This window comes from Priapulus caudatus, unplaced genomic scaffold, assembly GCF_000485595.1.
Source record: "Priapulus caudatus unplaced genomic scaffold, Priapulus_caudatus-5.0.1 Scaffold183, whole genome shotgun sequence".
Taxonomy (NCBI): Eukaryota; Metazoa; Priapulida; class Priapulimorpha; order Priapulimorphida; family Priapulidae; genus Priapulus; species Priapulus caudatus.
Genome location: NW_014577244.1, coordinates 196,063 through 207,043, shown reverse-complemented (window position 1 = coordinate 207,043; position 10,981 = coordinate 196,063). Strand labels below are relative to the sequence as shown.

The window sequence follows — 10,981 nt, the reverse complement described above, 5'->3', positions numbered from 1 at the left end:
TTGTCGTGGTAAATAGTTACCACGGAAATTTTCGCCAGTGTAGACATTTTTCTAGACAACGCTGTAGCGAATCAATAATGTTTAAAAAAAATACTTAGCCGTTTATTAAAAAAATAATTTTATGTACAGATAATAGGTGTATGTTTATTCTTGTTTAAACTTGTAAACACATAAACATCTTATGGAAATTTAGTTTAATTTCTGCTGTACGCAACTACTCATACTGACACCGTATTGCTTTTACAGCGCCACCAAGCGATACATTTCTATACCAAATCACTGCTGTCGCGTTGAAACGTCTGAATTTATTTATCTAACCTCGACGTAACAGAACCGTATCTGAAGCAACGTGGACATGAAGTTACGTTCATCTAGGTAGCATATGGATGTAACATGGGATGACGTGTAATTAAAACCCAAGGACACGTGTAACAGTGTATTGTAGTACTAGTACTGATGGAGAAGCCTGTGTGGAGCAGAGGTCGCGGCGCTGGCCGAGGAAGGGGTGCAGGTGGACAGAAGCAAAGTCATTTGTCAAAAGTCGGTTCACAGAAAGAAAGAGCGGGTAAACCATTGATAGTTTAAAATACGATATAATTATAAATTCTAAAAAAATACAAAAGATAACTAGTAAATGACTAAATCCTAGTGACTGGTGATAGTTATTATTAAGTCTCAATACAGATTATATTGTGATTTAGTGATGCACTGATGATGCATGGTCTTTTGACGTTTTGTTTAGCCATATTCCATATTTCATTCTGCCATTCCACCGTGTCAGTGTCAGTGCCACTGCCTTTTAAGTTGTAAACTAAAACAATCAATCACATTGACTTTCCAGTGACTTCCGAGAAGTCTGTATGGGTTTAGATGTCAAAAAATATCACATCTATTTATATATTATACCGTACACCTTTTTCATTCTTCTTTTACACAATTCTCTTGATCTCATAAAATTAAATGTGTGTTTAAATAGTTAAGATAAAAAATAATCACAATACTCTGCAGGAATACAAGTTGCGGAGAGTACAAGTGAGCAGAAGTTTAAAGATGCAGCAGCCAAACACCAGGTGGCGCTGCAGCGCTTTGCTGGTGCAGATGATAGCGATTCCGAGTCTTCAGAGGATGAGCTCGAAGATGAGAAAATAATAGAACATGTCTTGAAAGAATACAGTGGTAAGTGACCATGGTAAAATATTTTGGAATGTTTCTTGGAATGTAACTTGCATACGTTGCTAACTTTCCATACATCGCATCGCATTGCATAACCGCTATACATTGTGTAGGTAACACACATACAAACTATACTATACAGTCAGGTTTTAGGTCATCATTTACAGCATGAGAAGAGGTGGGGGGGGGGCAAAAAAACCTACCAATAATGACTGACATTAGTGGCACGAACCGTTAATTATTGGTAGCCGTGCCGTGTGATGCCGAGTGTAGCGTGTATGTACTTGTAGAACAGAACTACATCGATGGTGGTGGAGGGAATGGGAACGAGGAAAGCCTGCGACGCACACAGCAGTACCTTGCCGAGACATTCCAGTCCGGAGCCGTCGTCTGCCTTGTCTGCATCGAGTCCATCAAACGAGTTGATGCGGTAACCATGGCAACCGATAAACGCGCGTACATCAGCATGCAGATGCTTTGTAAAATATAGTTACCACCAGATTTTTACTAGTAAGGTATTGATAGGTAATGGATGCAGTGCATATTAAGTGAGTCTGGTCAGTGCAAACAGTTACGAGTCCACATGAAAAGCCATAAGAATCTCACATATATACATGTAAGTGTGTAGAAAGCAGCAGATGTGTTGATTGAACATGCATTATTGTTGTTACAGGTGTGGAACTGTGGTGGGTGCTATTGTATGCTGCACATGCAGTGCATACAGAAGTGGGTGATGGAGGGAGCCCATCATTCTACGTCACGCCTTTCCGATGACCTCTTCCCACAAAAGGAGGTCAACTGGTTCTGGTATGTGACAAGTCTACCTGAATACAAATCTTGCAAAGTGTATCAGAAATAAGGATGTGAGTCTACAACTGACTGTTGTATGCAATGTCTGGCCTAAATATAACATCGTTAGACCAACATTCTGCTACTAAACTTAACTATATATCCCTAACCCTGACCCTACCCCTAGCTCTAACTATACTCTTACTACTCTTAACTATGACCCCTAACCCTAACTCTATCCCCAGTCATGACTCTATCCCTAAACCTAACTCTACTTCTAAATTTCACACTGACTTGGACTTTCATTTTCATCTACAGCCCAAAATGCCGCAAGGAGTACACTCAGGCACAATGCCCCTCCAAGTACATGTGTTTCTGCGGCAAGACCCAGGACCCGAAGCTTGACCCATGGACTGTCCCTCACTCGTGCGCGCAGACGTGCGGCCGGGACCTGCAGCCAGCATGCGGTCACGCCTGCCTGCTGCTGTGTCACCCAGGACCCTGTCCGCCCTGTCCGCAGGTGGTGAAGACGACGTGTCACTGCGGGCGCGGCACGGCCGTGCCTCGGCGGTGCGCGGCACGAGCTTGGAGCTGCTCGAAACCCTGCGCGCGCACCCTGCAATGTGGCCAGCATGCCTGCACTGCTCCCTGCCACCAGGGGGCGTGCCCAAGCTGCGCAAAGGAGAGTGAGCAACCATGTCTGTGCGGAAGAGAGACGGCCGTTCGGCCGTGTGCGGCGCGCGAGTGGCAGTGTCAGAAGGTTGGTCGATAATGCTCAGCTTCATTGCAAGGAGGGAGTAGATTAATTAGAAGGAGGTTGTAGCTTTATTAGGAGGGGTAAGATCAATTAAAGTAGACAGAAACTTTGTTAAATGAAGGGAGTATTAAGAGGGAATTGGTTTGTTGAATGGAAAGAGAAACTTCTTAAATGAAAATTTTCTTATCATTGCAATACAAATTAAGGTGTGGAGGATGTTGAATGTTTGAAAGCTTTTATTAGCCCTTAACTTGTTACCTGTTATCCTTGCTGAAAAATTGTAATTCTTGTCTAATGATCGCTAACCATCGTCTAACAATCTTTAACCATTGCTTAACGATCTTTGACTGTTGCCTCAGGTGTGTGGACAGTGGCTGAGCTGTGGTCATCACAAATGTGAGAGCCCGTGTCACAGTGGGGACTGCGGCCCATGCGCCCGCGCCACACAGAGGTGCTGCCCCTGTGGGAAGACGCGTGCAGCTGAGCTACCATGCACCGAGGACGTGCCACCTTGCGGCGACACCTGTGACCGTTTGTTGAGCTGCGGGATGCATCCCTGCTGTCAGCGCTGCCACACCGGACCCTGTGGCAAGGTTAGACGTTCGAGACCCGTGCCTACTGAAATATTACTCCGATCTGCAATATTTCATGCTACTGGTGTTTTTTTATATTGTAAGCCCAGCTGTATCTAGTGAGTTTTTTATTGGAACTATTAAATTAGGGCTGTGATCAACACTGTGTGATACCACCGTGAAGTTAATTTTGCCAGAGAGGTTTAATTGAATGCTACGTCTAGGATACCTATACTATGTCGTTAAGCATTTAAGTAAGATATACCTACCTGTTCGCTCATCATTTTCGTTTGTTCTTTGTCGTTCTGATATAATTTACCTTTCTAATGTGCATAACTACTCGGTGTTATTTATGGTTTAGGGGTTATTTGTAGATTCAGCGTTGATTGTACAGGTTGTCACTACGTTTTGTGTTAGACTGATGTGTCGTGTGTGTTTTTAGTGTCGCGAGACAGTGGAGAAGACATGTTTGTGTGGAGCGCGTCAGCGGGCGGTGCAGTGTGGCAGTAACTATACCTGTGACCTGAAGTGTACCAGGATGCGTGATTGTGAGAAACATCAGTGCAAGCGCAAGGTAAACATCTATTGTTCTCTCTCTCTCTCTTTTCTTTCTATCTCTCTCTTTCCCTCTCTCTTCCTCCCTCCCATCCTCTATTCTTCCTTTCATCCTTCCTCCCTCTCTCTTTTGATCTCTTTTTTGCTCAGGCTTGTCACAGAATCTCTTAGATAGTTTTATGATTTCTCTTCTCTCTTTATCTTTATTTCCCCTCACTGTCTCTCCCTCCCCCTCCCCTACCCTGCCTCCCTCTCTCCCCCTCTCTATCTCTATGTCTTTACATATCACGTTTATGTGTTACCTTGTTTTCATGTATTTCAAGCTGTGCGGACTAATATAGAGATTAATAATATAGAGATAATATAGAGACTAATATAGAGCTGTTGTTTTGTAGTGCTGTGATGGGGATTGCACACCGTGTGAACTACCATGTGGTAAAACGCTATCCTGCAGAAACCACAAGTGCGCCGGTCGCTGCCACCCCGGTGAGTGTGACACTATGCACGCAGCCAGTGTTTTTTTCTCACCACATTTTATCAAGGTAGTTACTCCGTGATATCCATATCTCACATGTCAGCAAGCAACACTGATTATACATGTGCGCACACATGCTTAGACGATTAAGTGTATTTTCTTGTGTTTTTTTGGGTAATATATACGCTGCATTTTACCATGAAGTTCAGTTGTATTAGTATACTAATACACATCAGTTCATTGTGATAAGCCAGCTTTACATTTCGGCAGTCATCGTGGGTCATTGTGGAGCAAGCAGCAAACTGACTCTTGTAGGCAGAAACACTGCTGCTTGCTGCCCTTAATTTCGAACCATGCTGTGAGCCTGTGACAGGTTCTTGCTTGGTGCCCCCGTCTTCTATCACCTGGCTATGAAACACGGTTATCGAGTGTGCACCGGCGTAATGCAAAACTGGCTTATATGGCAGAGGAATAATATCGATGTGAGTCGTAGCTGGGATGACTCTGTGCTGCCGTTTACGATGCAGGTCCGTGTTATCCGTGTCCGCTCACCGTGAGCATCTACTGTTCGTGCGGCGGCACTAAGGTGACGGTGCCGTGCGGTCGAGAGAAGGTCACCAAGCCCCCGCGCTGTCACCTGCAGTGCAAGTAAGTGCACAGTCATCTTAGATGGTCAACGTTTGATAAAGCATATGTTAAAGGAAACGAATGGAGAAGAGCGGTGAAATGGTTAGGGGTGCTTATTCGATCTAATGCAAGTTTTGAGATGTGAAAATGTTGGCTTAGAGATGCCTAAAACTTTAATATAATAACGATGCTAATGATAAATGATTATCATCGTCTTCTTCTCCTTCTCATTCTTCTTTTTCTTCTTCTTCTTCTTCTTCTTCTTCTCCTTCTTCTTCTTCTTCTTCTCCTTCTTTTTCTTCTTCTTTTTCTTCTCCTTATTATACATTAGATGCAATCCCATTCATCCGTCGTCTGTGCATCCAGCATGTAAGAACGTTATGTCATCCCTCATGAATATCTGCTGTGTTTGCATCGTCGCGGCAGGGTTCCTCCAGACTGTCACCATGCCAGCAGACTCGCGCACCGCTGTCACGCGGGCCGCTGCCCGGTGTGCAGGCAGACGTGCGAGCTGCCGCAGAAGTGTGGTCACCGCTGCCCGCGGCCGTGCCACACGGCCGTGCTTGTGCGCAAGCAGAGGAAGGTGGAGCGAGCAGGGCCGTGGGAGCCTCCTCCGCAGGTGCAGATGTTCGTTGAGAAGCAGCCCTGCCCACCTTGCCAGGTTCCCGTACGGGTGACCTGTCTGGGCAGACACGAGGTATGATCGCTGTGGAAGTTTACTGATGATGCATATTAGGAAGTAATTGTTTGTAGAAATGCATGTGAATGATGACTAATCATCACAAAATAAGGGGTATTGGTCAAGGATGGTGTAAACCTTCTGATACTTTGCCGTTATTATCGCTAATGTGACTATATCGCTGATACAATGTTGGTATTGCTCGCAACCTACTTATTTTTCTGTTAGGTGATGGTATTGCTGACATTATGTTCTTATTACCTCTGCCCAACGCAGTTGGAGGAGGTTATGTGATCGGTCTCATGTGTTCGTGTGTTAGTGTGTTCATGTGTTAGTGTGTTCGTGTGTTAGTGTGTTCGTGCGATCGATATTAGCGCGTCGAGGCAGCGAGCCAGCGAGCCAGCTCGTAACACATACATGTTACATGGGAGCTACGCTGCATGGGAGCATGGATGTTACGCTGGCATATATTGTGGGCTATTCGTGTGTTCGTGAGTCGTATATCGTATCAGTAGTGTCATAATATAGATGTTCTACTATAGTGTTACTTTAGTACTATAGTTACTTTACTATTACTAATATGTTATACTATAAGCATTTAAGCAATCATCGATTGCTTAAGCAATCTCTTCACTTCTATCAGAGCTACGATAGTATGCTGGCGTATATCGTGGGTTATTCGTGAGTCGTATGGCGTATGGCGTATGTCACTGGCGGAGGTATGCACTATCTGTGAGTGCACTGTATAGTTGCTTGTGAAATCCTGAATGTGTTTGTAATGTGACGGTATTTTGTATAATGTTGTGGTATTGCTTATAACATGATTTTGCTAATTACATGTCAATATTGCCTGTAACATGTTGGTATTGTGTATAACGTGCCGGTATTGTGTGATGACAGACAAGCACGATGGGATGTGCGGACGCACGACCGTATTCCTGCTGCAATCGCTGTGGCCGCCTTCTCGCCTGCGACAACCACAGCTGCCAGCTGAACTGCCACCTGGTGTCAGGAGCGACAGACGATCAGAGTGCCGGCGAGAATTGTCAGACTTGTGACGTGGCATGCGACCGACCGAGGCCGAAAGGATGCAGCCATCTCTGTCTGCTACCCTGCCACAATGGTACAATAGCACGAGTGTGGTGGTTGTATGATGTAGTGTGTATATAAGTACAGTCAAACCTGTGCATGATGGCCACTTGAGAGAAATGACAAAAGTGGCCTTTGTAGACAGGTGGCTGTTCTATGGAGGTGACGCATAACGCCGGTTTGATGGTACATGATGTGCAAAATTATTTGTTCTTTCTTATATTTTAGTAAAGACAAGATAATTCATAAGATGTATTGTATGTTTGTGCATCTTGTAAGGTATGTAATCTGTGGGTAATGCGAAAATCTGTGGGTACTGTGTACGTGGCTATAAGTAATATATCGTGTCACGATATTGTATTTGGGATAATCACACGGTTATATCGTATCACGATTGTCTATCTTGTATTCACTAGGAGAGTGTCCACCGTGCAAGCAGATGGTCAGAGTGCGCTGTCACTGTCAGATGCTTAACCTCTATGTGGAATGTCACGTGTGGTTGTCAGCCAGTGAGAACGACAGAGAGATGCTGCTGTCGTGTAAAAACCAGTGCCCAAAGATGGTAAGTAATTCAAGATGGTAAGTAAGTATGGTAAGTAAGAGAGTAAGAGGACTTCTCACTCTCGCAACCTCTGGTCGACAGTCTAAAAAACTTAAAGTTAGTTTCATGGTATAATCATATGAAAGACATCCTGCCTGGATAGCGATAGATGTAAAGGTGAATCTGGGCCTAGACTAAATGCTTTCCTGGTTTCTGTAGCTTGTGACACTGTATAGAGACTGTAACACCTTGTCAGTGTGAGGGAATGTAGTGCAGCTGGTAAACCACAAACAATTATTACCCTTACCCTTCACACATCATTCACTAGAGATAGTTAGCTGTACTAACTAGAGATACTAACTAGAATTAACTAGAATTACTAGATATTAACTTTTAATGGAATTACTGTGATATCTAACTGTGCCTTGTGTGTGCATTGTTGTCACTTACGTTGTAACGTCATACTGCGTAGCTGCCGTGCGGCCACCGCTGTACACTGCAGTGTCACAGCACCAGCTGTCTGCAGCCGTCCAGCTGCGTGGAGAAGGCCAAGCTTCGGTGTGCGTGTAAGAGGAGGAAGAGGGACTTCACGTGTGCAGCAGTGCGCAGCGGGACAGTCACGCTGGAATGTGACGCAGCGTGCACGGAGAGACAGGAGAAACTAAGGAAGGTTCGCTGAGTAGCACTATGAACATAATTTATGCCATAGTACATACTATGTATAGATATGCTCGTGGTATTATACATGTGAGATTGAATTAATTTTGAGGTGAATCCAATAAATTTATGCGTCAGTAGAACGTGACAAAGATTTCCGCATATGTCACTTAGGTAAATGTTTATCTCGCAATTAAATTTATGGCGTGATGAAATAAAATCTGTCGAAATTATTCCAAGAGTAATATACACATCATCAACCAAAAAATTCGTCTCCAGTTCCTGACTCTGAAGAATAGCTAACTAGCTCTATGTCAGCATGCTTGTGGTAGTGATTGGTTGAACCATATCACATCTTGATTCCTCAACGACAAAACATCCTACGTTTGACATGATGGTTTCATATGATCGATGATATAGCTAATCACATCAGACACAGTTACGTTGATATGTTGTTAGGGATCTCATTGAGGTAACAGCACAAGTTAACATGTAAGATGACATCCGGTGAACGGCATGTAAAACTGCCCGTAGTGCCCCCCTCCCTTTAAAATACCATGCTTATGCTTGAGCAGCTATGTAGTGCCAATTGTTCTCTCTTCTCTCTGGCAGGAGAAAGAGATTGCAGAGCAGCAGGCAGCACTGCAGAGAGAAGAAGACGCGAAGGCAGCGCTTGAGGAATATGAGAGGCTAATGCAAGGTCCCAAGAGGAAGCCTCGTAAGCGAAGGCAGGTCGAGGAGGAGATCAGCATCTGGAGGAAGTACCTTCCTCACATCGTCACGGCGACTGTTCTCTCTGCGGCAGTTGGTTACTTTCTGTGGCTTAAATCTACGAGCTAAGCCACTCGTTGTTGTTCAGATAAATGTGTGCTTCCTAGGCGGACTTGCGGCCCCGGTAAGCCGCGCCCCAACAGCGAATACGCCGCCCCCTTTTTGTCCACTTAGACAGATACCTTAGACAGGAGTCTGAAAACGAACTCCGCGAAAACTGGGCGCAATCCAACCGACATTTCGCGATGGACGGCAGGAGGCCATCTCCAAACGGCCCCTAAACTTTTTTGGGGGTGGCGCGCCTCATGGCTAAGACGTAGTCACTCCTACAAGAAACCTCAATAAATGCTGTCAATCAGCGATGATGCGCTCGCTCATTGGCCGCTACGCGATGACGTGCGCTACTGCCGAGTATAGCGTTATGTCTATCACAGAGCTTTTAACGAAGTGTCGTACGGCGCTCCACGTGGGGGGGGGGGCGCGGTCTAGATGCTATCTCCAAAAGCGGCGCCTGGCTGCGTACGTACCACGTTTCGACCAACCTGACCCCGCGCTGCCCGTGGCGACGGCACGTCGTGCGAGCACCTGCGCTGGTGTGGCTGGCGTGGCTGGCGTGGCAAACCAGCAGCAGCACCAAATACTGGTCCCTGCAGCGCGGCTCTGGAGCAGCAAAGCAGCAGCAGCAGGAAATGCCCTCTCCCCAAGGTCGCCGTAGTCAAGCCGGTGGACGTCTCACGAAAACAGCGCGATGTTACGCTTCCCGCTATACGGATTCGCGCGCCCGCCCTCCTTCGGCGCGCGAATTCGTATAGCGGGCAGCGCGAGATGCTACATACAACACCCGCGGTCGCGTGCACCCAGTCGCGCGGAAGTGCGCGGCTTAACCGCTCTCGGCGGTCGGGGAATAACGCATCTTTTGCGCAACGCCATCTTGTACCCGGTCTCTCTGGATAGTGGAATCGCTGGATTGATGGATGGTGGGATGGTTCGTTTCTAAATGGCAAGATATATTGTGGAATCAGTGGTTCCTGTGTGGTGGTATCGGCAGTTTCTGTATGGTGGGATCAGTGGTTCCTGTGTTGTGGGATGTTGGCTCCTGTATGGTGGGATCAGTGGTTCCTGTGTTGTGGGATGTTGGTTCCTGTATGGTGGGATCAGTGGTTCCCATGTTGTGGGATGTTGGCTCCTGTATGGTGGGATCAGTGGTTCCTGTGTTGTGGGATGTTGGCTCCTGTATGGTGGGATTGGTGATTCATGGCCATTGCTACTTGCGATGCCTAGCCATAGCTAGCGAGTGAGGGAGCGCTTCGCATATAATTACCATCTATCTTGTTTACAGCTGCTTAACAGTAAAACTCGCGACTGGTTTTGCTTAAACTGTTTGCAGACATTGCTGTGCACTGAATGTTATATCGTACAAGGGGCATGCCACGTTTCCTATTGTATTACCTCTGCTGTGGTCGTGTTGTCGACAATAAACGTGAGACGAAATTAATCTTATATCGTGTGAATGTCTCTGTCGATCCACGAGTTGGCTCAATAATCGTGAATCTGTATGGGGCTGTAATCACGCACAGCCGCACGCACGCACGCACGCACGCACGCACGGCCGGACATAGAGACAGAGAGAGAGAGGAAGATGAAATTAGAAGAATTATATTTACATGCGCGTATATGGTTGGCTGTCGTACTCAGAAATAATTATTTTTACCGCGGTAGAAATAATTCAACCGTGGTTAAATTGTGTACTGCCCGTGACTGGGTAAAATCATTGGTATGGTCGAGGAGTTCAGGTTCAACGGATTTTTCTCATTTTTGGTATGTGAATGAATAAGGGCTGGCCCCAAAACGTATTACAGGGGCTTTGATATTTAATTTTTTTTTATGCAAATTAGGTAGGTTTTGGCAATTATATAGCATATTATATAGACATGCAGATAACAGTCTGTGGTGCACACTCGTCTGGTTCGTTTTACAAGATTTCATTGACAATATCTTTAATGCAAAATTGGTATTTCTTCTCCACCCTGCTGATAAAACGTCTATATTAGAGTAAAGTTTTACAAAACATGTCGGAACGCAGCATAACCTATTTATTTCGAACGCCATCGCTAAGAAACGTCAAAGCGGGTATAGCGCCATCTACCGTCACAAATTGTGATTTATTTTGGTTTATAAATTATTATTGCGATATACAGATGGCAACCGTGTGCTACCGCCTAGAAAAATACGAAGTAAACACTTCCATGCAACAGGGCCGGCGGAGCCGGTCCGGCCAGTCCGGCCATGGCCGGAC

The 10,981-nt window shown here is 45.6% G+C and overlaps 1 protein-coding gene across 1 annotated transcript; it reads left to right on the top strand.

Annotated features, from left to right (window-relative positions):
* The first annotated feature begins 285 nt into the window (after positions 1-285).
* On the top strand, positions 286-8,790 carry LOC106806864 (NF-X1-type zinc finger protein NFXL1-like). Its single transcript, XM_014808999.1, has 14 exons — positions 286-565; positions 1,009-1,176; positions 1,464-1,603; positions 1,847-1,980; positions 2,281-2,722; positions 3,079-3,312; positions 3,734-3,865; positions 4,242-4,332; positions 4,849-4,969; positions 5,375-5,645; positions 6,528-6,750; positions 7,133-7,278; positions 7,730-7,927; positions 8,527-8,790. The coding sequence occupies exons 1-14, from the start codon at positions 457-459 to the stop codon at positions 8,752-8,754; spliced, it is 2,637 nt and encodes an 878-aa protein (XP_014664485.1). The 5' UTR covers positions 286-456; the 3' UTR covers positions 8,755-8,790.
* The last annotated feature ends 2,191 nt before the right edge of the window (positions 8,791-10,981 follow it).

What these genes read in the sequence shown, in the direction of transcription:
- LOC106806864 (XM_014808999.1), top strand. Translation starts at nt 457, where the DNA reads ATGGAGAAGCCTGTGTGGAGCAGAGGTCGCGGCGCTGGCCGAGGAAGG. An exon ending in ACACCGGACCCTGTGGCAAG is followed by an intron (nt 3,313 to 3,733) that starts GTTAGACGTTCG and finishes GTGTGTTTTTAG; the next exon opens with TGTCGCGAGACAGTGGAGAA. An exon ending in CCTGTCTGGGCAGACACGAG is followed by an intron (nt 5,646 to 6,527) that starts GTATGATCGCTG and finishes GTGTGATGACAG; the next exon opens with ACAAGCACGATGGGATGTGC.